The sequence below is a fragment of the Periplaneta americana genome, chromosome 16 (assembly GCF_040183065.1).
Source record: "Periplaneta americana isolate PAMFEO1 chromosome 16, P.americana_PAMFEO1_priV1, whole genome shotgun sequence".
In the NCBI taxonomy this organism is placed as follows: Eukaryota; Metazoa; Arthropoda; class Insecta; order Blattodea; family Blattidae; genus Periplaneta; species Periplaneta americana.
The window spans coordinates 41,895,137-41,916,780 of NC_091132.1; the positions used below are offsets into that span (position 1 = coordinate 41,895,137).

The window sequence follows — 21,644 nt, forward strand, 5'->3', positions numbered from 1 at the left end:
TCTACCTTTTATAGATTGTCTGATAAAAAATAAAATCATTTTAAAAATGGTCAAATATCAGTATTTTCTTCTAACACAAAATAAAAGAAAAATATTATTTATTAAGAAATGTAGTTGAAAGAGCATGATATTGTAAACAGCAATAAAATAAAAGAGAGAGAACATGAAAAAGTTAACAAGTTTATGAATTATGAGGGAAACGCTTCATCACTGCACAGTGAACTGCCACCGTTTTGAATTTTGAAAAAAAAAAATAAATAAAAATAAATAATTTGTTTAAATCGTAAAAATATTTTCTTTTTCTTCATATTACAGAAGGACAGTGTTCACACATAGGACTACCAATGTTCATTATTGTACAAGATACAGTAATGGAGGAAAAAAATGTTGAATATTTCAAAAAATTTTACTGCTGTAAGCTGTACCTAACTCCTTAAACTACAAAGATATTCAGAGTTGATGCGAAGATGATTGGTGATAAAAAGAACAATAGTGAGGACATCAGATTTCTAGGAGAATCTTTTCAGAACTCTCTATGCACGTAAAAACTCTTGCAGGATATGCCGGGAATGGATATCCACTCCCTTTGTTGGGAAGCCGTCAGTTGTAGCTTTGTCTTGAGATTCGGAAAGCGTTACGTTTATGTTAAGCCGTTGTGATACATGGCCGCTGGCTTCTATGTTTATTTTATGCATAAGTTTGCATTGAAAATGAGGCATCATTTCCATTCAGGAGCAGTCCAGAGGGAAGAGTAAGTCCCTTGACGTTCGATACGTACAGTCCTACCAACCCTGCCGTTACTCTACAAACTGCTATTACAGCCTTAATGAAATTTTAAGGCCTAGCTATTTGGCTTCAGCCTGAGCTGTGAATTAGTATTATATGTCCATAAACGCGAAACTCCCTGGTCGTGTTGTCAGCACTGTGCAAGATCTCTTCATGTGACAACAAAACAAGACGACCAGTCGGTCATTTAGTTCCAGTATGAGGGACGTAAATGTCGACATCATTTCTCGTCAGGAATCAACCCTGCCTTCATGAAATATGAGAGTAATAAAAAGTAATGGCAAAAGGGGGCGCAAGAGACGTAGTCACGGTGGAGATTGATGTTTTTCTCCATATACGAGTACCTTGGAATTACTCGTACAACAGTACAACCCAGCAGCTGTCATTCTTGCTCTACCGCCGTCGCCATAACAACCACGACTACTACCACTCTTATCACAATCACCACCGCTCATCACTATGACCACCATAGCTATCGTCACCATCACTGTGATTATTATTTTTTATTTTTATTGTAGTAGGTTATTTTACTTTATCCATGACCATAACGAAAAACATGCCTTTACTAAATACTTTTGCGTTTGTAAAGTAGGCTCAACATTACTTTATTCCACTAGTGAGATAAAGACTTTACCTCACAATTTGAACTTTACCTCACAGTTCATTAGTATTTTCCTAGCACCCGGATACACACGTATACTTTTCCATTCAATTATTACTCAATATATTAGTTACTAGATGTCCTACCTCTACTTCTTTATTACCATTTCTTAAATATACATACACTCAATCTCCGCTTTTCTCTATCTACTATGTCGTAATTTGTGCATTGCATCCATATCTAATATGTCTTTTTTTTTAATTATGTAATAATTTACCTTTTGGGATGCGAGCAGACTTAAACCTGCGAATTTGGATTTATAGGATTTTAAAATTTTAAAACAACACGCGTTAGCCAACTGAGGTAAACAGACACGATGATAAATTAGGTTTTAATCTTCCTCTTAAGTTTACAGAAGTAAAATGTGAAATTATTTTAATCACATTAGTCCCGGCAACACTTCTAAATAATCCCTGAAACTTCAAAAAGACGAAAATACACGTTTAAAATGAAAAAAAAATATATGTTAAAATTATATAATTAATTATCATTTGTTATTTATCCAACGCCTTAGATACCATTCTTCACTAATCATGTCCTCCTACATCATAACCTATCTAGTACACGTATCGATTCTAAAATCCATGCCATGGTATGTGATTATATGAGGACTTATTTTCAACATATTTTCTTTTATAAAACAGAATTTTTCGTTATGGTCATGGATAAAATTACGTATGGTACTTGTGAGCGTGATCTTTCCACTCGCGCAATAAAGATGCACTTACCTCACAAGTACCATAAATAACTATTATCAATATTTTAGGTTATTTAGCGTCTGAATGAGATGAAGATGATACTGCCGATGAAATGCTTATATTGGGTTGAGGGAAAACCCCGGAAAAACCTCAACCAGGTAACTTGCCCCGACCGGGAATCGAACCCGGGCCACCTGGTTTCGCGGCCAGACGCGCTAACCGTTACTCCACAGGTGTGGATCTCTGTGATTATCACCATCGCCAATATCATTATCATTATCATTATCATCATTACCCCATTGTCACCAATATTATCAACACCATCGTCATTACTGGAGCCCGTATTTCCATGCACTATCAAATCTTAAAACATGTATGCATTCGTGCACTATCATTTGACAAAACAGTAAAAATATGCGATATCAAAATTGGGTTCTACATTGTTACATTTTTATTTTATTTTGAAACAACGTACTACAACTAATTTCTCTAACGTTCAAGGCCTAACAACAATAGCTGTAATTGCAGCATATTGCAGTTTCTCGTCTTGCAGGTATCGACACATTAGAAGTTGGGTGGTACTGGTTTTGAGTAAAATTATCACTGTTCACGATCTTACAAGTATTTGTTTTTTTGAATGGAGTTACTTTTTTTCATTTTTCAATTAATTTTTTATATTCATAGATCTTACATTAGCAATGAAGCTTTAAGATGTGGAACAAGTCACAATTTTACAATATTACAATTACAATTTTTACAAATTTTTATAATATTTTAAAATTTTTAAAATTTTGCAATTTTCTGCAATTTTTTTTTTACAATTTTCTACAAATTTTTACAATATTTTGGCGACATGTAGTGAGATGAGATGAAACTCGAGGATTCGCCAAAAGATTACCTGGCATTTGCCTTATGTTTGGGGAAAATCTCGGAAAAAAAACCCAATCAGATAATCAGACCAAAGGGGGTGAAATGAAGTGAGGCCGAGGACTCGCCATAGACCTCCGGCATCAGTCCCACGGCTGGGGAAAACCTCGGAAGAAACCAATCAATGAGACCAAATGGGTGATCCAACCCAAGCCCGAGCGCAGCTCCTGATCAGCAAGCCAGCGAGTCTGCCGACTGAGCTACATCGATGGCTCTGCTAAAAATATATAGTACATAGCCAATCAGATTATTAAATTTACAAACGCAAACGATTATTCATCAGTTGAGCTATAACATATAATACAAAACAAGTAAGTTAATTCAATTTAAGGCATAAACGATTCAATCAGTTGAGATATACAGAAGTTGATAATATATATCATGCAAATTACTTCGAATTACAAATATAAACAATTCATCAATAGAGCTATACAGATTACTATTCAATTTAAAGCATATGCAATTCATCAGCCAAAACTATACAAACATATACAATACAAAGTAAACAGATTAATTCAATTTACAAGCATACTTTCGTTTTGCTATACAAATTTGTACAATTCATATCAAGTAGATTAATTCAATTTATAATCATAAACAATTCATCAGTTGAGCTATACAAATTACTACTTACTTACTTACTTACTTACTGGCTTTTAAGGAACCCGGAGGTTCATTGCCGCCCTCACATAAGCCCGCCATTGGTCCCTATCCTGAGCAAGATTAATCCATTCTCTATCATCATATCCCACCTCCCTAAAATCCATTTTAATATTATCCTCCCATCTACGTCTCGGCCTCCCCAAAGGTCTTTTTCCCTCCGGCCTCCCACTGGTATGGTAATGAGGGTGGGGTTGCAAACAAATATCTCACCCAAAAATAAGTCGCACCTTCAAAAAGTTTGGGATCCACTGCCATAGACAGTGTTCGAACCTGTAACAAAGAGTTATAGCGTCAAAGTCGCATCTTAATGTTTCCTTATACCATAACCGACTATAATGGTTAACCGAGTGAAATTTTAATGTCCACCGCAGTGGAATATGTAAACTTTATGAGCATGTTAATTAGATCGTATGAAGAAAATCTAAATGATGTTCCCATTGTCGATGTTTTAACAGCTAAGATAATCAAAGCTAGGAGTATAAATCGCTGCAGCAGCCTATTTTTCTGTGTGATAAACTGGAGTAAGGCTGACATGCCGACATCTCGGCTGGGACTCCACGTGGAGCGCGCTCGTGAGTTGCACACAAATTGGTCGCTTCCTGTTGGTGTAATCCACTCTTAATGCTGTGCAATGGACTTTCACGACGTTTATTACAAAAGTTCCATCCGAATTGACAACCGTATTCTCATGCAGGCCCTATACCTCGCAGCACTTCAATTAGGGTTTCTAGCACACTGGAGTCGTAACTCTGATATTACACACCGTGTTAATTGTGCATTACACTTCAACCGCATTCAGCGGTGGTACAGGTTAGACAAACACTGCATCAACTGACCCGCACGGGTTATAAAACCGCTGAGGAATATCCTGGATAACGTTTGGAGTGACTTATTTCGGTGACTTTGCATCTCTCGAGAGCATGTTGAGAACTTATGCTTTAATAAAATCAAACCAAATGTGCTCTCGCGATGTTCATCATGATTGTAGGTTTCTGCCACTTGACGAAGAGGAAGCCTTGTCAAGCGGTTCGTCCTTACTTCCTGGTTCATATTTCCGAAAGGAATGGCGAAATGAAAACAGTCACTTTATACTTAATACATTACTCTAGTATATTACATTGTTACAATATCAATAAGTGCAATGAAAACGTTATTGCTGGTGTAATCCCGCATCCCACATTGATAAACTTTGGCACGTCTCATCATCTCGCGGTTGGATATTTTTAATTGGTTATTTTACGACGCTTTATCAACTGCTATGGATATCTAGCATGAATGAGATGAAGGTGATAATGCCAGCGAAATAATTCCAGGGTCCAGCGCGGAAAGTTATCCAGCATTTTGCTCTAAGTGAGTTGAGTGAAAACCCCCGGGAAAAACCTCAACCAGGATTTTAACCCGGACCCGCTCGTTCTACGGTCAGACATGCCAACCGTTACTCCAGACGGGTGAATGATTGGATTTTGCTATATTTTTCAGTCTCTCATAGCCCGCTAAAATACAGAGTCTATTGCCTATTTTATTGTATAGTACTGAATTTTAACTAGCAAATAAATTTGACAACACGGTAACATTTTACAAAATCATAACGTTATCGGCGGCCAATGCCAGTAAACTGTCATTTGAACTGTGGAAATTTGAGTGATTCGATAAATGTCACTTTTAAAACTCGCCCTTGCCATTTTGGATTGATGTTCTCAAGGCTTGCGGGATGATATTAACCAACATTGCATATGCTTTGTGGAAATCAATAGTTGAAATAACATAATAAAAATCAGTACTTTAATGTAGCGATATGTAATTAAGATACAGTCACGCCACATATAATGAGCGTATTATAGCAAAAGTAATATGCGTTACAAGAGCGGTATGTTGAAGTTTTCATGTTCGAGGAAAAGTTTGAAAAAGCGAAACGTAGTTGAGCTCTTTTAATTTTCGAGAATTGAAAGAAAACATGCCGCTCGTGTATCGTACATTATTTTGTGCGAAGATCGTTTATTACATACCTGAAAGAGGAATTTCTAATTAGTTGCAATGTAATCTCCGTCTTGGTTTTTGTTCAATGACGGCAAATTTGGAAAACAAAAATATCTAACTTCAACATTGTTGCTTTAAAATGTTTTCTGTGTTTACTATACTCCAGCAGGCCGTGATATACGTCTGTCTTTTTTTTTCCCCTCCAGTCTATAAATGCGAACGGTAAGGTTATGTAATTATTTATTTTTCATTTTAATATTTTAACTATTATTTATATAACATATTGCAGTAATAACATCGGCAAGTTGATTTGTTGATTTTTTCACGGCTTCCTTAATGTTACTTGCATCACGAATGCAGTAATTTCAGTGGAGTTGTAGAGTTTACTTAATTTTTGCAAATATTTAAAAACAATAATTAACAGTGCAATTTAGGTGAAATTGCAGTGGTAGGTTTCCAATTTATAATTAGTACTATATTAAACGTCTCTAAAAATAATATGTTAAAAGCCTAAAGCAGTAAAATCAATATGTCACTTAAGTGGTAAGAAGAGGGAAATTGTTATGTGTGTAAGATTGGGAATACTGAATGTGGAATTTTAGACTTTCCGCGTATTGGTTTTGTGCGGAAACCAAGCAAATACGCATGATCTCGCACAAAAATAGTTTAGTTACCAGATTTGGTATACAGTACATTTTAAAAAAATATTTAAAGAAGCTAGGGATATAATTATATTCTTGTAATTTACAGAGTTTCGGAGCATGGACATTTGGACAAACAAAGTTAGCAAAATTATTCAAAATCTAAATATTCAGGTTTAGTAAAATAGCTGTGAGGGATTGAGACAAATATTTAAAAATTATATGTGACGCCTGAATTGTTTATTGGGTTCAAAACTTTTTCTCGAACATGTTATCCCTTCTGTCTTTGTGATTGCATTGAAAGCCAGTTTAGGAGATCTTGTCCTATCCATTTTTAAAGAACTTTTACTCATACTTTTTTCTGCCGTCATCTATGGTTTGAAGTATAAGATATAAATCTTGTGTTTTATTTTTGTTGCGGCCACGGTCGATCTCAATACAAGCTCTCACTGAACTAAATAAATCTGGTTTACTAGGGCTGATGGTGCCCGTCTGAGAATTTTACTATTCAGAAACTACATGAGGAAATTAGTGTTTTATTTTGTTTTCTGTTACAATAATGCCAACGTTGATTTAATGATTTATTGTTTTTTTTTTCGTTCGCTCTTCCTTTCATCTATACAGAGTCCAGAAGTTTGGGTATTTTAGAGAAAGGCGGTAAAATAATGTCAGATTATTTCCAACTGCCTTCTCTGAAGCGAGTTTTATAACTTCTGAAATTATCTCTCTAGCAAAGAAATTAACACAGCGTGAGTAAGTAGTACGATTGAATTACGTGCTGCTGTACCCGTAAAGCTACACCGTATCGTGGAAAGCACTTACAACTCAATAAATTTTAGCAGTCATTAGAGCCTGTACAAAGTGTCAGAAATTGCAGATTACCAGACAGAGATAAATAAACCCAAGGGGATTTCATGCCTGAATATACTAAGTTTGGTTCCCGAACGTTGATGTATTATTTTAGTCGCATGATTACAACTTACATCCTCTGCTGTGGCTTTGTGGTAGCGTGTGTGGTTACTTCCTGCAAACCCTGGTTCAGTTCCCGACGAGAGAAGCGGAGAATTATCTCTCGCCGTTGCTTTGTTCGTTGCTAGTATGTTGACTAGGATCTCATCATTATATGATTTCATGAACACGTATTTTATTTTCTTACGGCTGAAGTTTTAAATATATTGTATCAATTTTTCACAGCTATTTTACTCAATTGAATATTTAGATTTTGAATAATTTTGCTAACTTTGTTTGTACAAAGGTCCATGCTTTGAAACTCTGTAAATTACATGAATATAATTATATCCCTAGCTCCTTTAAGGGGTTAGATACAGTTTACAGCAGTAAAATTTTTGAAAATATTCAACATTTTTTCCTCCATTACTGTATCTTGTACAATAATGAAAATGGTATATGTAAAACACTGTCCTTCTGCTATATGGAAAAAATATTTTTACGATTAAAAAAATTATTTACTTTTTTTTTTTTTTTTTTTTCAAAATTCAGTTCACTCTGCAGTGATGAAGCTTTTCCCTTATAACTCATAAACGTGTTAAGTTTTCCATGTTCTCTCTCTTTTATTTTATTGCTGAAACTCATGTTTACAATATCATGCTCTTTCAACTACATTCCTTAATAAATAATATTTTTTTATTTTGTTTTAGAAGAAAATACTGTTATTTGACCATTTTTAAAATGAATTTATATTTTATCACACAATCTATCAAAGGTAGAGAAGTGATCTTGCATCATATTGTAGATATGACATGCATAAACACACACAAAAAATTTCATCACAGAATGTTGAATAGTTTTTGAGTTATTAGGGAAACGCTTCATCACTGCACAGTGAACTGAATTTAAAAAAAAATGTAAATAATTTTTTTTTAAATCAAAGAAAATATTTTTTCATATAGCAGAAGTACAGTGATTTACACATAGCCTCTTAATTTTCATTATTAATACAAGATACAGTAATGGAGGAAAAAAATGTTGAATATTTCCAAAATTTTACTGCTGTAAGCTGTACTTAACCCCTTAAATATTAAAAAAAAATGTATAGGAAATCTGGTAACAAAACAATTTTTTGCTATAATACGCTCATTACATGTGACGTGACTGTATCTTAATTACATACATTAAAGTACTGATTTTCATTATGTTATCTGAACCATTGATTTCCACTAAGCATATGTGATATTGATTAATATCGTACACGCAACATTCCGCAAGCCTCGAGAGCATCAATCCAAAATGATAAGCGCGAATTTTGAAAGTGACATTGATTGACTCACTCAAATACACATTAACCCAACTTCAAAAATTCCACTGGGAGCCATTTGCCAGATAAATTTCACAAACTGCATAATCAACAACATGTATTCAAAGTAAAATAAATTGTGTTCATGTTAATTTTAATATTCTAATAAAATGAGTTTATTTCTTGCGTTTTAATGTGTATTGCTTTGGGGTTAAAATCTCCGTACCAAGCCCTGCAAAAAATCAATAAATACTGCGTACACGCCTGCCATCTGTTGTACTACTCGAGAAGACGCTGAAAAGGTACTCAGGTCTTAAAGGGAGAGGATGGTATTTTTTAAAACTTTTTTCCTATTTGGTGTAAAATATTAATTTTTTGTATGTAGAGAGCACATAGCTGTGGCAACTCAACCAAATAAAAATATTTTGAAAAAAAAAAATATTTGGGGGCCCAAATTTGAAAAAAAAAATCTACCCAATGCAGGATTGAATGCAGGATTGTACTAAAACCGATATATCTAAACCGTTTTTAAAGATAGATTCAAACAGTTTTTTGCAATGTATTTGCAAAAGCATGTTCTACAAACTGTCTGTAACAGAATTTTGATATTAATCCCTACGTTTGTAAAATAAACAATTAAAATATAACAATTTTCTGATTTCCTTTCTTGCAAACAAACGGACGTATTTTTAAAATTAAATCAGTTAACAAAATTCTGTTACAGAGAAAAGTTTTCTAATAGTCTAAAGAATGTGTGTTATAAATTGCATGCATGTATCTTTAATAGTTCAGAAATTATATCCATTTTTGTCTGGCAATGTAGCAAAAAAATGAAGCTACTGGAAACCGATAAAAGCGGGCGTGTGATTTAAAATCCATAGCACAGGAAGTTTAAAAATGACGTCTCAACATCCGATAAGGGCACAAATATCCACAAAATGTTATGCAATGCATTCCACACATATCAAAGGGTATTTTAAAGAAAAGAAGTTTAAAAATGGCGACTCAACATCCGATAAGGGCACAAATACCTGCAAAATGTTATGCTATGCATTCCACACATATCACAGAGTATTTTAAAGATTTTTTTTAATTTACTCATTTTTCACCAAAAAATACCATCCTGTCCCCTTAAAATATTCCTAGGTGTTCCGTTATAAAAGCTGGAAAAGTTATATTAAGTTAACGTCGCAACTTTTTTTTTTTTTTTGTAGATGTATAGTTTAAATATTACCAATTAACATTGATTTTTTTTTTCCATGCGTTCTCACTAAAGTTTCTTTAATATTAGTGCAATGTTATAACAGAACAAACATGGACTCGTGTTTGAAGGATAATGTTCCCATGGCCTTGTTTCTCTTCGGATGTGATTCCCCGTGCTTTAGAAATGAAAACAGCGCTTGATTTGCGTGTGCAGTACTAAGCACATCATCGAAATTGTCGTGTTTGGGAGGCGAGCTAGGCTGTACTCCTTTGGCAGCTTACCTACTTTGTGTTCACCTTCGAGGCCCATTATTCAAAAAGACTTGAAATCATATCGTACGCGGGTCATCTGAACCACCCCCTGTGCCCTTATATAGCCCTCGGAGATTTCACATGTGAAAACGTATGTTTATGTAAAGTTGAAGAAAATTGACCAAGAGAAATGCCAAGACATGGATTCTTGTCGGTATTATTTCCATGCATAGGATGTGTCCGAATCTCCTATCCTGATGTTATTTTATTCGGTCATTACATTTGTCCCATTTCCGTAAACATAAATATGGAAAAAAAATATAGGATTGGCTGAGTCATTCATTTAATAATAGTTTTTCGTTACTTACAAGTTTCGTTGTAGGAAGGTCTCATTTAACACATTATTATTCACATCTATTTTATTATATCTCGTCATGGTAGTCTAAATGTGTCCGTTTGTTATTAAATTAATAGTAAAATTTGACAATTTAAATGTCACGGTAAATAATATCAATGTACCGTACATATTTCATGTTAAAGTCGTGCGTTTCCGCATTAGATAGTTTTTGTGAAATACAAGTTGCTTTGCTTGACTTTATACCGATGTATTCGCGAGTTAATGTAAAATTCCTTTATTAACAGGTTTCCGTTATTTACACGTTCCGTAATAGAGAGGTTTCCTGTAACGTATTATTTAAATAGGTATCCACGTTTATTTATTATATCTCGTCATATTAGTCTAAATATAAGCTTATCTGTTATTAAGTTAAGAGTGAAATGGGATAATTTAAATATCACAGTAAAAATATTAATATACCCTACTTATTTCACATTAAAGTCGTGCGTTTCCGCATTAGATAGTTCTTGTGAGATGCCGGTTGCTTTGCATGATTTTGTACCTATGTATTCGCGAATCCATGTAAAATTCATTTATTAATAGGTTTCCGTTATTTACACGTTCCGTAATAGAGAGGTTTCCTGTAACGTATTATTTAAATAGGTATCCACGTTTATTTATTATATCTCGTCATATTAGTCTAAATATAAGCGTATCTGTTATTAAGTTAAGAGTGAACTGGGATGATTTAAATATCACAGTAAATAATATCAATATACCCACCCTACTTATTTCACATTAAAGTCGTGCGTTTCCGCATTAGATAGGTTTCGTGAAATATAGGTTACTTTGCATAACTTTGTACCGATTTATTCGCGAATCCATGTAAAATTCATTTATTAACAGGTTTCCGTTATTTACAAAATCCGGAATAGAGAGATTTCCTTTAACGTATTATTTAAATACCAACGTTTATTTCATTATAATCTCGTGATGGTAGTCCGAACTTTTCCTATTCATGTTAGAGTAAGTAAGCCTAATAGTGAAATAAGATAATCTAAATGTTGTCTCGTATTTTAAAGTATACATCGACTCTAGAAATGTCAGATGTCTTCAAATATTTGGTAAATAATGTTTTTGCATCAACTGGAAGCTCATTTCTTCTAGTTTTCAATAATATATAACTTGTACCCATTATCTCAATAGTATCACAATTATTTGGATATTTATAATATAAGTGAAATATACTTTCTATACCTTACATCTTCAGTGTCTGTATTCTATTTCACATTTTCCGACATTTATTATCCTTCCGACGGACAAAAAGTAGACTTCAAATTGGGTAAAATACTTCATTGAGGTACCAAATTAAAGTTTAAACATGTGGCTATGTTGTAAACTAAAATTATTATTTTCAATCGATTATAATTATTATATGTATATTTTTTCTAAAGTGTTTATACGTATAATGTGGCATATCGTTTTAATAGTTCAAGATAAATTAATAAATTTAGTATGTAACATTCACCATGCGTAGGGGACAATTTTGGCGAAAGACGTTTTACCCAAGGTCAGTTTCTAAAGGAGTGTAGGTCGAAAATTGTATTAATTTTTTTCCCAAAAAAAAAATTTCTTTCGGCTCCCAAATTTGATTTTCAAATTTGACGTGTATAAATTGCTTAGTTTACTCCAAAGAATCATATCACGAAAGTTGGAAAGACATTAGGCCTAAGGAAAAAATGTGGACTTTTATTCTAAGAGTCGATGTACTACACTTTAATGTAGGATTATTTAAAAATCCACCGTGTATTTTATTGTATTTCATCATGGGAGTTCAAACATTTCCGTTCATTATTGTGACAGTGAATTGTGATTATTTAGTTTAGATAATTAAGATTGATAGAAGAATGAGGAGCATCTCAGATTGCATGACTTGGTAGTAATGCACATTTGTACCTGGCCACCATATTGTTTCGCTCGAGCGATCACGCCGAGACAGAAAACGAGAGTTTTTATTTGGCCCGATGACCACAGACAACTATCTCACGCCTTTTGTGTGTTGAATTGAATCATTAACCCCCGGATATTGAAGTTACAGAAGTTTTTTTATTCTTTTAATTTCATGGTGAATGAGTTTTCGCATTGACTTGTATGTATTATTTCTATCATCTCTCCACCACGAGACCGTGACAGGGATGTTCCATATGTATTCCGATGTCCTACATTCATTTGCTACAAACAATTATTTTGTCATGGTTTCTATTAGCTAAATGAGGATAAGAGCCGACGAGATAAGTGGGATGGGATTCTAAAATTTAGTGTGCGCTGAACACAGCTTAAACCAGTTTTGTGTTACACGTGCATGAGTTATTACAGGATTTGTAACATAGATTTTGTGTTTTAAATTCTGAAGGATGTATTACTATTATTTCCTGATTGAAGGGTTCCACATAATGATACGGTCCGCTTTTCAGTGTCACGTAAAGTCGACGTTGTTATACTTTTCGTATATTTTTCATTAGTTAAAACCTTAAAATCTTCCATAACCCACATTTTTAGTACTCACGATTATTTCTTGAAGATTTTGTATTTCATTTTAGCGATACATTAACGAGTAATTTTGGATTTGGGAGGGAAATTTAAATTCAGAGTTGGTAAATAAAGTGTTCAAATAGACTAAGAGTTGGTACAAAAAGTAAGAACGAGTGATTCTTCAAAATTCTGTATTACTTTTCATCCATAAATCTAAGTTAATGATAATTTTGGATTTTGGAGGGAAATTTAAATTAAAACATGGTATATAAAGTGCCTCAACAGATGATTAAAGCGTTGATGTAAACTATGAGAACTACCAGTTCTTGAAGATTCTGTATTTCTTTTTATCGATGAATTTATCAGTAATGTTGAATTTTGAAGTAATCAAACTTGGTACTGGTAGTTCTTGAAGATTCTATATTTCTTTTTTTCGATGATTTTATCAGTACCCGGTAATGTTGAATTTTGGAGTAAACAAACTCGGTACATCGAGTGCTCCAATAAATTATTCAAGCGTTGGTGCAAACTAAAGAACTGGTAGTTCTTGGAGATTCTGTATTTCTTTTTATCGATGAATTTACGGATAATGATGGATTTTTTAGGGAAATTTTTTAATCTAACTTGATAAATTAAGTGCCCAGTAGATGATTTCAAGCGTTCGTTGGTGAATCTAAAGAACTGATAGTTCTGCATTACTTTTAATCGACAATTTACGGATAATGTTGGATTTTGGAGCGACACTTAAAATTAAAACACGATATATAAAGTGTCCCAGTAGACGATTCAAGCGTTGGTGCAAACTAAAGAACTGGTAATTCTTGAAGATTCTGTATTTCTTTTTATCAATGAATTTACAGATAATATTGGATTTTTTAGATAAATTTTTAAATAAAACTTGATAAATCAAGTACCCCAGTAAATGATTTCAAGCGTTCGTTAGTGCATACTAAAGAACTGATAGTTCTGAATTACTTTTTATCGACAATTTACGGATAATGTTGGATTTTGGAGCGACATTTAAATTAAAACACGATATATAAAGTGTCCCAGTAGATGATTTAAGCTTTGGTGCAAACTAAAGAACTGATAGTTCTTGAAGATTCTGTATTGCTTTTTATCGATGAATTTACAGATAATGTTGGATTTGTAGGGAAATTTTTAAATCTAACTTAATAAATCAAGTGCCCCAGTAGATGATTTCAAGCGTTCGTTAGTGCATACTAAAGAACTGATAGTTCTGCATTACTTTTTATCGACAATTTACGGATAATGTTGGATTTTGGAGGGAAATTTAAATTCAAACATGATGTATCAAGTGTTCCAGTAATTCATTTCAGTTCTCATTTACATCGTTCCACTTTCACTCCATTAAGGGTATATGTACGTGAACGACCACAAATATTATCAGAAAATGCAGGCTCCAAATTTCTAAAATTTTATAAAGAAATGAACTCACAATTGGACAAAATTTACAAGGTACCACAAAAAGACTTACTAGAACTTAAATATCTGATAAAAGTATAAAAAAGGTTACTAATACTATTTTTTTTAGAATTCACATTTTACTTTAAATTAAATTTTCCAAAATTTGAAAATTTTCACATATATTATTTCATAACTCCACAACAATTAGAGATAGATTTCAGAAATTTTATACACTGATTTAACATGCATTATTGCTAAAGGTAGACTACAAAAATGTCCATTTCTTTGAAAACAGAAAGATTAGGTCACAAACCATTGTGTAAATTGTAATATATTCTATATATGACAAATAAAAAATTAATCATATTAAAATAAACAACTCTACATATCTGAGAGTAGTCTGCTTTACAGAAATAAGTGTTTATTACATGCAGGTAAAATATTAAAAATGTCAGAGAGACCATAATAATGTTATGGTTACCAAAAGACGTAACTGCAGAATTTTTGTTCTTTTTTCATACTTTCATAAAACTGGTTTGAAAAATATTATTAGTAATCTTTTTTGTACTTTTATCAGATATTTAAGTTCTAATAAGTCTTGTTGCGGTACCTTGTAATTTTTGTCCAATTGTGAGTTCATTTTCTTATAAAATTTTAGAAATCTAGAGCCTGCAATTTTTGATAATATTTGTGGTCGTTCACGTACGTATACTATTAAGTCCGTATTATCATTTTTTTCACTTCTAGATTACTTCTGTTTTTCCAGAGGGACACTGAATAAAGAATTACTGTACGCTAAGAATTCATTGCAGCTTATGCTAGAAAAAGTGTCGAGATATTCTTAGTTTCCAGCTAATGAGTGTTTATTAATTTGTTTCAGGTGAATCCTGCGGAACCTCGCGTTGACATCAACGATGGCAAATGGGAAGCGAAAGACGCGACTTTGCCACGGCAGCAATCAGTGTGTTCGCCGACTCCAGAAGACCACGATGCATCCGTGGATAGCATCGCAGTGTCGGAAGAACCTCCGCCCGACTTACCTGGTAACCCTTGCACGCGCAAGTCCAGCAAAGCGAAGAGAGTGAAGAATTACCTAAAGAAATGCAAGGACGCCGCTCTGGGGAACTCCAATGCGGCACAAAACGAAGACAAGGAGCAATCAGCAGAGCCTGCCGCGGACCAGGAAGGACCCGAGCCTGCCCGGCTGCGTACCTCCAGGCGCCGCAGCAACAGCGGCAGCAGGGAAGTGTCGACCACGTCGTGGTACATCGCGTCCACTTTGGAACCCTCGACCAACCTCGTGTCCGTGGTTGAAGTCCTGCCCCCGGAGTCAGCTGGTGTCGAAGTGACCTGCGATAGCTCTAACAGCACTGTGATAGAGATTACAGGAGAATCAGTGGTGCCGGAGGAAGCAAAAGTTTGTGCCGTTACGCGCGAGAGTCTGGACGGGCCCGGCGAAGTGTTAGACTCAAGAAACGAAGGTGGAACAACGCTAATTGTTATCGAATCACGAGAAGAAAACCCTCCCTGCAGTGCCGTGATAGATGAATTTGTAGATTCTGCATCGGAGCAGTTTCCTCCATCAGAAAATTCTATGGATACTGCATTCGTCACTCCTGAAACAACAGAGGTGAGTTTCATTGTCTTTTTTCCTACTAAACATTACATTCTTATTTTTAGTTCGTACCTTCTTTAATGAGCAAATGACAAAAAAATGTCAAACTTTCACGTCGCTACGAACCATAGAAACCTGCAGAAAAGTATATTCTATTATCCATGTGCTAAAAAGGATAAATGTTCATCTTCCCTCTTGCTTAAAAAAGTCCCTTGTGCAGACCCTTGTATTTCCCCATTTTGACTATGCTGACATTTTACTGACTGACCTTTCCAGCGACAACAAAATGAAACTTCAACGTGCTCATAATTTGTGTGTACGTTTTGTAAGCAATGTTCGTAAATATGATCATATTACCCCATCCCTGGAAGCAATAGGTTGGCTTAAACTAGATAAGAAAAGAAATTTACATTCACTTCTCTTTCTCTTCGAAATCTTGAACTCTTCTATTCCTTCGTACCTGTCGTCTCGGTTCACTTACCTTTCTTCCCACCACAATCTGAACACACGCTCTCGCCATGAAACAATACTAACAATACCATCCCATCGCACCTCCTCATACTCATCCTCTTTCACAATAGCCCTGCCAAGACTCTGGAATTCGTTACCTGCTAGCATCAGGGACTGTCGAAATAAAATTCAATTCAAACGGAAACTTACTAGGCACTTGGTCAATAATTGAGACTCGTTCAGACATGGTTTCTTGTAAATAGTTCTTTTAATCTACCACAAAATATCTCAATATCCGGTAATTTCATCACTATAGAATTTTGTTATTGTAGGTTTAATTTGTAATTTAGTAAATACAAAAATATTCTTTGTTCTTAACTTCTATGATAAAATGTCTAGCTTTCATTAATCAGGTATTCTTGTCGTACTTTAATTTTTATTGTAATTGTAATTGTAAATTTAATATTAATTGTAATCTTATTGTTCATGTTATAGTTGTAATCCCCTGGTAGAGGGGCAGAGAAGGCCTGACGGCCTTATCTCTACCAGGTTAAATAAATAAATCTAATCTAATCTAATCTAATCTAACCATAATTATTGAAAGAGAAATAGGCTATCACAATTCAATATCTCCGGTGTTTTGTAATTCGCGTCTTTTAAAATAACACACGAGCCGTTTTTCACTTAAAACGTCGAACAGAGCACTGATGTCTGAATTAGTGAAGAATGGTAATGTGGAAAGAGACGTATCAGATTTAGTGCAGATAGCATGACAGATACCACTTTTCAATTTCGTTGTGTTAGTGGATCGCTTTAGTATGGGCAGGGTTGAGATTTTTCACAACAAATGGCTAACTCTGAATTTAGAAAGAAGAATGGATGGATGGATGGACGGACGGACGGACAGGCGGGTGGGCGGGCGGGTGTATAGGCAGGTGGGTCGTTGGGTAAATAGGAGATAAAGTGAGTGCGTAGGTGGACGGAAAGGAGATACAGTAAGTGGGTGGCTGGCAGTGGTTGTGTAGTCAGGTAATTCGGTGGGTGGATAGAAGATACAATAATTGGCTGGATAGATGGGTAGGTTGGTGGATATTAGATACAGTAAGTGAGTGGGTGGGTGAGTCGGTGCGTGTATAAGCAGGTAGGTCGGTTGGTAGGTAGGAGATACAGTAAGTGGTTGGGTGAGCCGACAGATGGGTCTGTGGATGGGTAGGAGATACAATAAAGTTGCGTGAAAGCCATGACTGTATGTTCTTTCCCGACTATAACACGGATGTATGTTCATTGTTTTGTTTAGATAGCTGTCTTAGGTGGAGGCTTGACGCCATGCTGACACCATGTTAGCACAGTCTACTATATACAGTCGCGAAGCGTGAGGTGATTTTTTGCAAATCTCATGATAAAGCGCTCCAAGCGGTTAGCAACTAGAAACAATAGACTGTCCACGGCGTTGCTTACGGTCCACGGTCGACTTTGGACTGTGTCGTATTTCCATCGAGCGCTAGCTCGTTGCGTATTTCACATTGATGCTTGTGAAATGTTCGTTATTGGTTGTAATGAAAATTTTAATGGCTAAAATACAATAATTGGAATAATAATATTTTACTAGAAACGTAGAAAAATTAAGTTTATTTTAATGAAATTTATTGATCACGTTTTATTTTCAATTCTGGTGGGATTATTATTGCTTAGACCTACTTTTTTTTAAGGATATGTTTTCAATTATAGCTGTTTATTTTGTTGTTATTTTTATTTGTTACTTTACTAGAGACGTAGAAAAAGTCTGTTGCAATAAAATTTATTGATCACGTTTTATTTTCAATTCTGGTGTGATTATTATTGCTTAACCTCATCCCGCTTTGTTAACTACGTAAGCCTACACTACAAGTACCGGTACACATAAGTTACTCCATTAATTCATATTTCCATTATTATTGTTGTAAAGGGAAATGCAAATTAATATTTATTGGTTTCATAGTTAAATATCGCTATAATCTTGAATGAGTGAAGCAATTATAGTAAATTTCGGTTCGTTTTGCACAAACAATAATAATATTAACCTATTTCTTGCAGGTATCTTCGAGTTTATGGTGGAATTTAATATACTTCATTAAAATAATAAATTAACTTTATGCATTTAATATTTCAATAATGGAAGGAAGGTGTTAATTTTTCCAAAAGAACACAACGAAAGTGTAACATATTTTGTCGTCTACTAGGAGAGAGATCTGCGATGATGAGGCGATAGTAGCGATCCTAGTGGTGGGCAACTAACCATGTTTGCATTTTTACAACATATTGAGCTTCGCGACTGTATATAGTAGACTTTGATGTTAGTCTGACTTGTGTGAGGCTAAAATATTCAGAGAAAAGGGAGGAAAAGAGTAAAGCACGAAAATTGACAATTTGCGATAGGCTTGATCTATAGCAATCCTGTTCAGAGATGTCACATTGTACCATTTTAGACCGTCTGTATAGTTTGTTGTTTATAATGGAGGATACAATATGAAAATCTTTGGGCATCCGCAGTGTAAAATGTTTGGGGAAAATATAATACAGTCGAACTTGTCTAATTCCAACGTTTTTAATTCAAAATCGTGAATAATTGGAATTTTTCGCGCGGTTCCTTGACATTTCTGTACAACGCAATGTTAAAAATCGTCTGAAATTCGATTTTTTTTTTCTTAATTAGATGTGAAATCGAGAGGAATTCAGTTACGAAATTACCAAAATCAGCCCGCAATATAGTACGAACAGACTGTCTCCCTGTCTTCAATTTTTTATTCAAATTTATTTACATTGTGCAAATATAAATTTACATTTTGTAAATATATACCACAAATACACATAAATACAAAATACAAACAAATAATACAAATAGAATCAAATAATAATACATAAGTAAAAAAAATGATATAATAATGCTTAATAATAATGAAGAAGGGCCACAATATCCGGAGAAAATATTGTCTACAATCGCCCAGGTCACGGACCACATCCAGAAATTAAGGTGTTGTATTGAAGAAATCAAATTGCTGAAAACAAACAAAAGTATCAAGCTTTTGTTAGCAATTTTGAATGTTATACAAAATTTTGAGTAAATAGTTTTGTTACTGTATTGCATTTATTTTTACACAGCAGGTTCCGGTACGATTCCCATGGGGGCTCCGTAAATTTAGTTGGTTGGTTTGGACCGTTTCTCTCAAAAAAAGTTTGATGTCTTTGAATCGAAATACTTCTGGCGTAGAAGTAGGAAAACAATCATTGAAACTTGTCTAATTCGAAATCTTGGACAATTCAGTTTTTAAGTAGTCCTTTCAACTTCGACTGTGTATCTCTATGGACGAATATTGTAATTTTTGTCCAGTAGAGAATCAATATTTAAAATGTAGTTATTTCCGCGAATTTTCCTTCCTAAATCCATGTTTTCACTCAAGTTTTCGTCGGCTATGATCTTGAGCCGACATTGTTAACAAATATATTTAAGAAATGTAATAACTTATTAGAGTTTCTTATTCACTAATATTGCTTGTAAGTAGGCTATTGTTAAAGCTGACAAGCAAACATTCTGATGGGGGCAGATAAAAACTTTTTTTTTCTTCCACCATGCTAATAATGTCAAAAGAAGTGCTCATACAAATTTTGGCCACTCGACCGCAATTACGAGCCTGTCCATAAAGTGATTTTTTCTGAGGCCGTTTACAGAAAAAAACACAATTGCATGGAAAGATTTATTGAAACAGATATATAAATTATTGCGCTATTTTTCAACATATCCCCCACTGGGATTGAGACATTTATCATACCATGGGATCAATGTTTGTATCCTTGTGTCGTGGAAGTTAGCCGCCTGGGATCGGAACCAGCGTTTGACAACCGTCTGCATCTCTCTGTCGATCCCATGATATGACATATTTATTTATTTAACTACCCTAGTAGACAAAGTGAGTACAAATTAATATTATACAACAAAAATGTTTCTAACCACTACCGTAAGAGGCAGGCTCGTGTACGGTGTTATCTTAGCCAATAATACAACATAAAATTTACAAATGTCTTAATTCCGGTGGAAAATATGTTTAAAAATAGCTCAAAAATTGCTGTATCTGTTCCAAAAATTTTTGCAATGAAATGTGTTTTCTTTCTGTTAACGGCCCCTGGCGAAGTTATTTTTTACGGCCCTCGTAAATGCGGTCGAGTGGCAAAAATCTGTATAAGCACTTTTTTGACATTGTTTACATAGTGGAAGAAGAAATTTAACTTTTTTATCTGCCCCCATCAGAATGTTTGCTTGTGAATTTTAAGTGTTTTATGCATCATGGCTGTCGTAGTGATCTGTGTGAAATGAAGAGCGAATCTTTTCAGCTATTTCAAAGGCTGAAATATTACAGACTACATAAAGGCGTTCGGATGTATTAGATATGTAATTTAATGTAGCCTACTCAGAAGTTGAAAAAATCGTTAAATTGATCGTGATAGACACAATAAATTTCACCAGCATCGCGTTAGGAAATGGGTTATATACAAATAAAATAAAGGAGGTACTGTAGAACGCTAGATCTGCAGATAAGTAGCTTTCGGCCCGTTTACTCCGCAGTCCGGTATCCTACATCTTCGGCAAGACTCATCTCTGCATGCGCCGCGTGGGATACCTGGAGCGATGTGTACAGATCTGACTGCGAGATAGGACTCTCACAATAGGGCTGTGACGTGAGCACGCTGAAAATCATGCCGATTCCAAGCACTCTCTCATTGATAGATGCACGCTGCCCGTGATAATTACCGGTTGACATGTTGTTGAGCGTGCATTGATTGATCTCTTCAATCTCTGAAGCACGCGCGAATTAATTAGCGGCTCACTGAACCAATAAATTCAGGGTGGAGCCGAGACATGATCTGGAGCACTGCTTAGAAAGGGCATCCATCTTCCTTGCGCTGGTGAGCTCGTATGATAGGCTAATGGTTAAAGCTAATTTATCTTATTGGTCAGAAAACTGTCGGATAAAAACCAGAATTGGCCAAGTTGTTACTGGGTCTATTGCACGCTGTAAGCATCGTGGGGGTGCGCCCCACACCTGGGCTCCCGGAATTGCCCGAGGTTGTGAAACTTGATCATTCGCATGTACGCTAAGTCCCAGGCAAATTTACGAACGCGATTTCTTTGGCGAACACAAAAGAAACCAAAGGAAAATTCGTTCATGAGGTGCGTGTAATAGGTAA

The 21,644-nt window shown here is 34.8% G+C and overlaps 1 protein-coding gene across 2 annotated transcripts in view; it reads left to right on the forward strand.

The window, feature by feature from the left end:
- LOC138692288 (uncharacterized) overlaps positions 1-21,644 on the forward strand; it is a 646,074-nt gene that overhangs the window by 491,711 nt on the left and 132,719 nt on the right. For both annotated transcript variants that reach the window (XM_069815469.1, XM_069815470.1), the window contains exon 2: positions 15,240-15,989. In XM_069815469.1, coding sequence (XP_069671570.1) covers positions 15,240-15,989 — 750 coding nt within the window. The remainder of the gene's footprint in view (positions 1-15,239; positions 15,990-21,644) is intronic.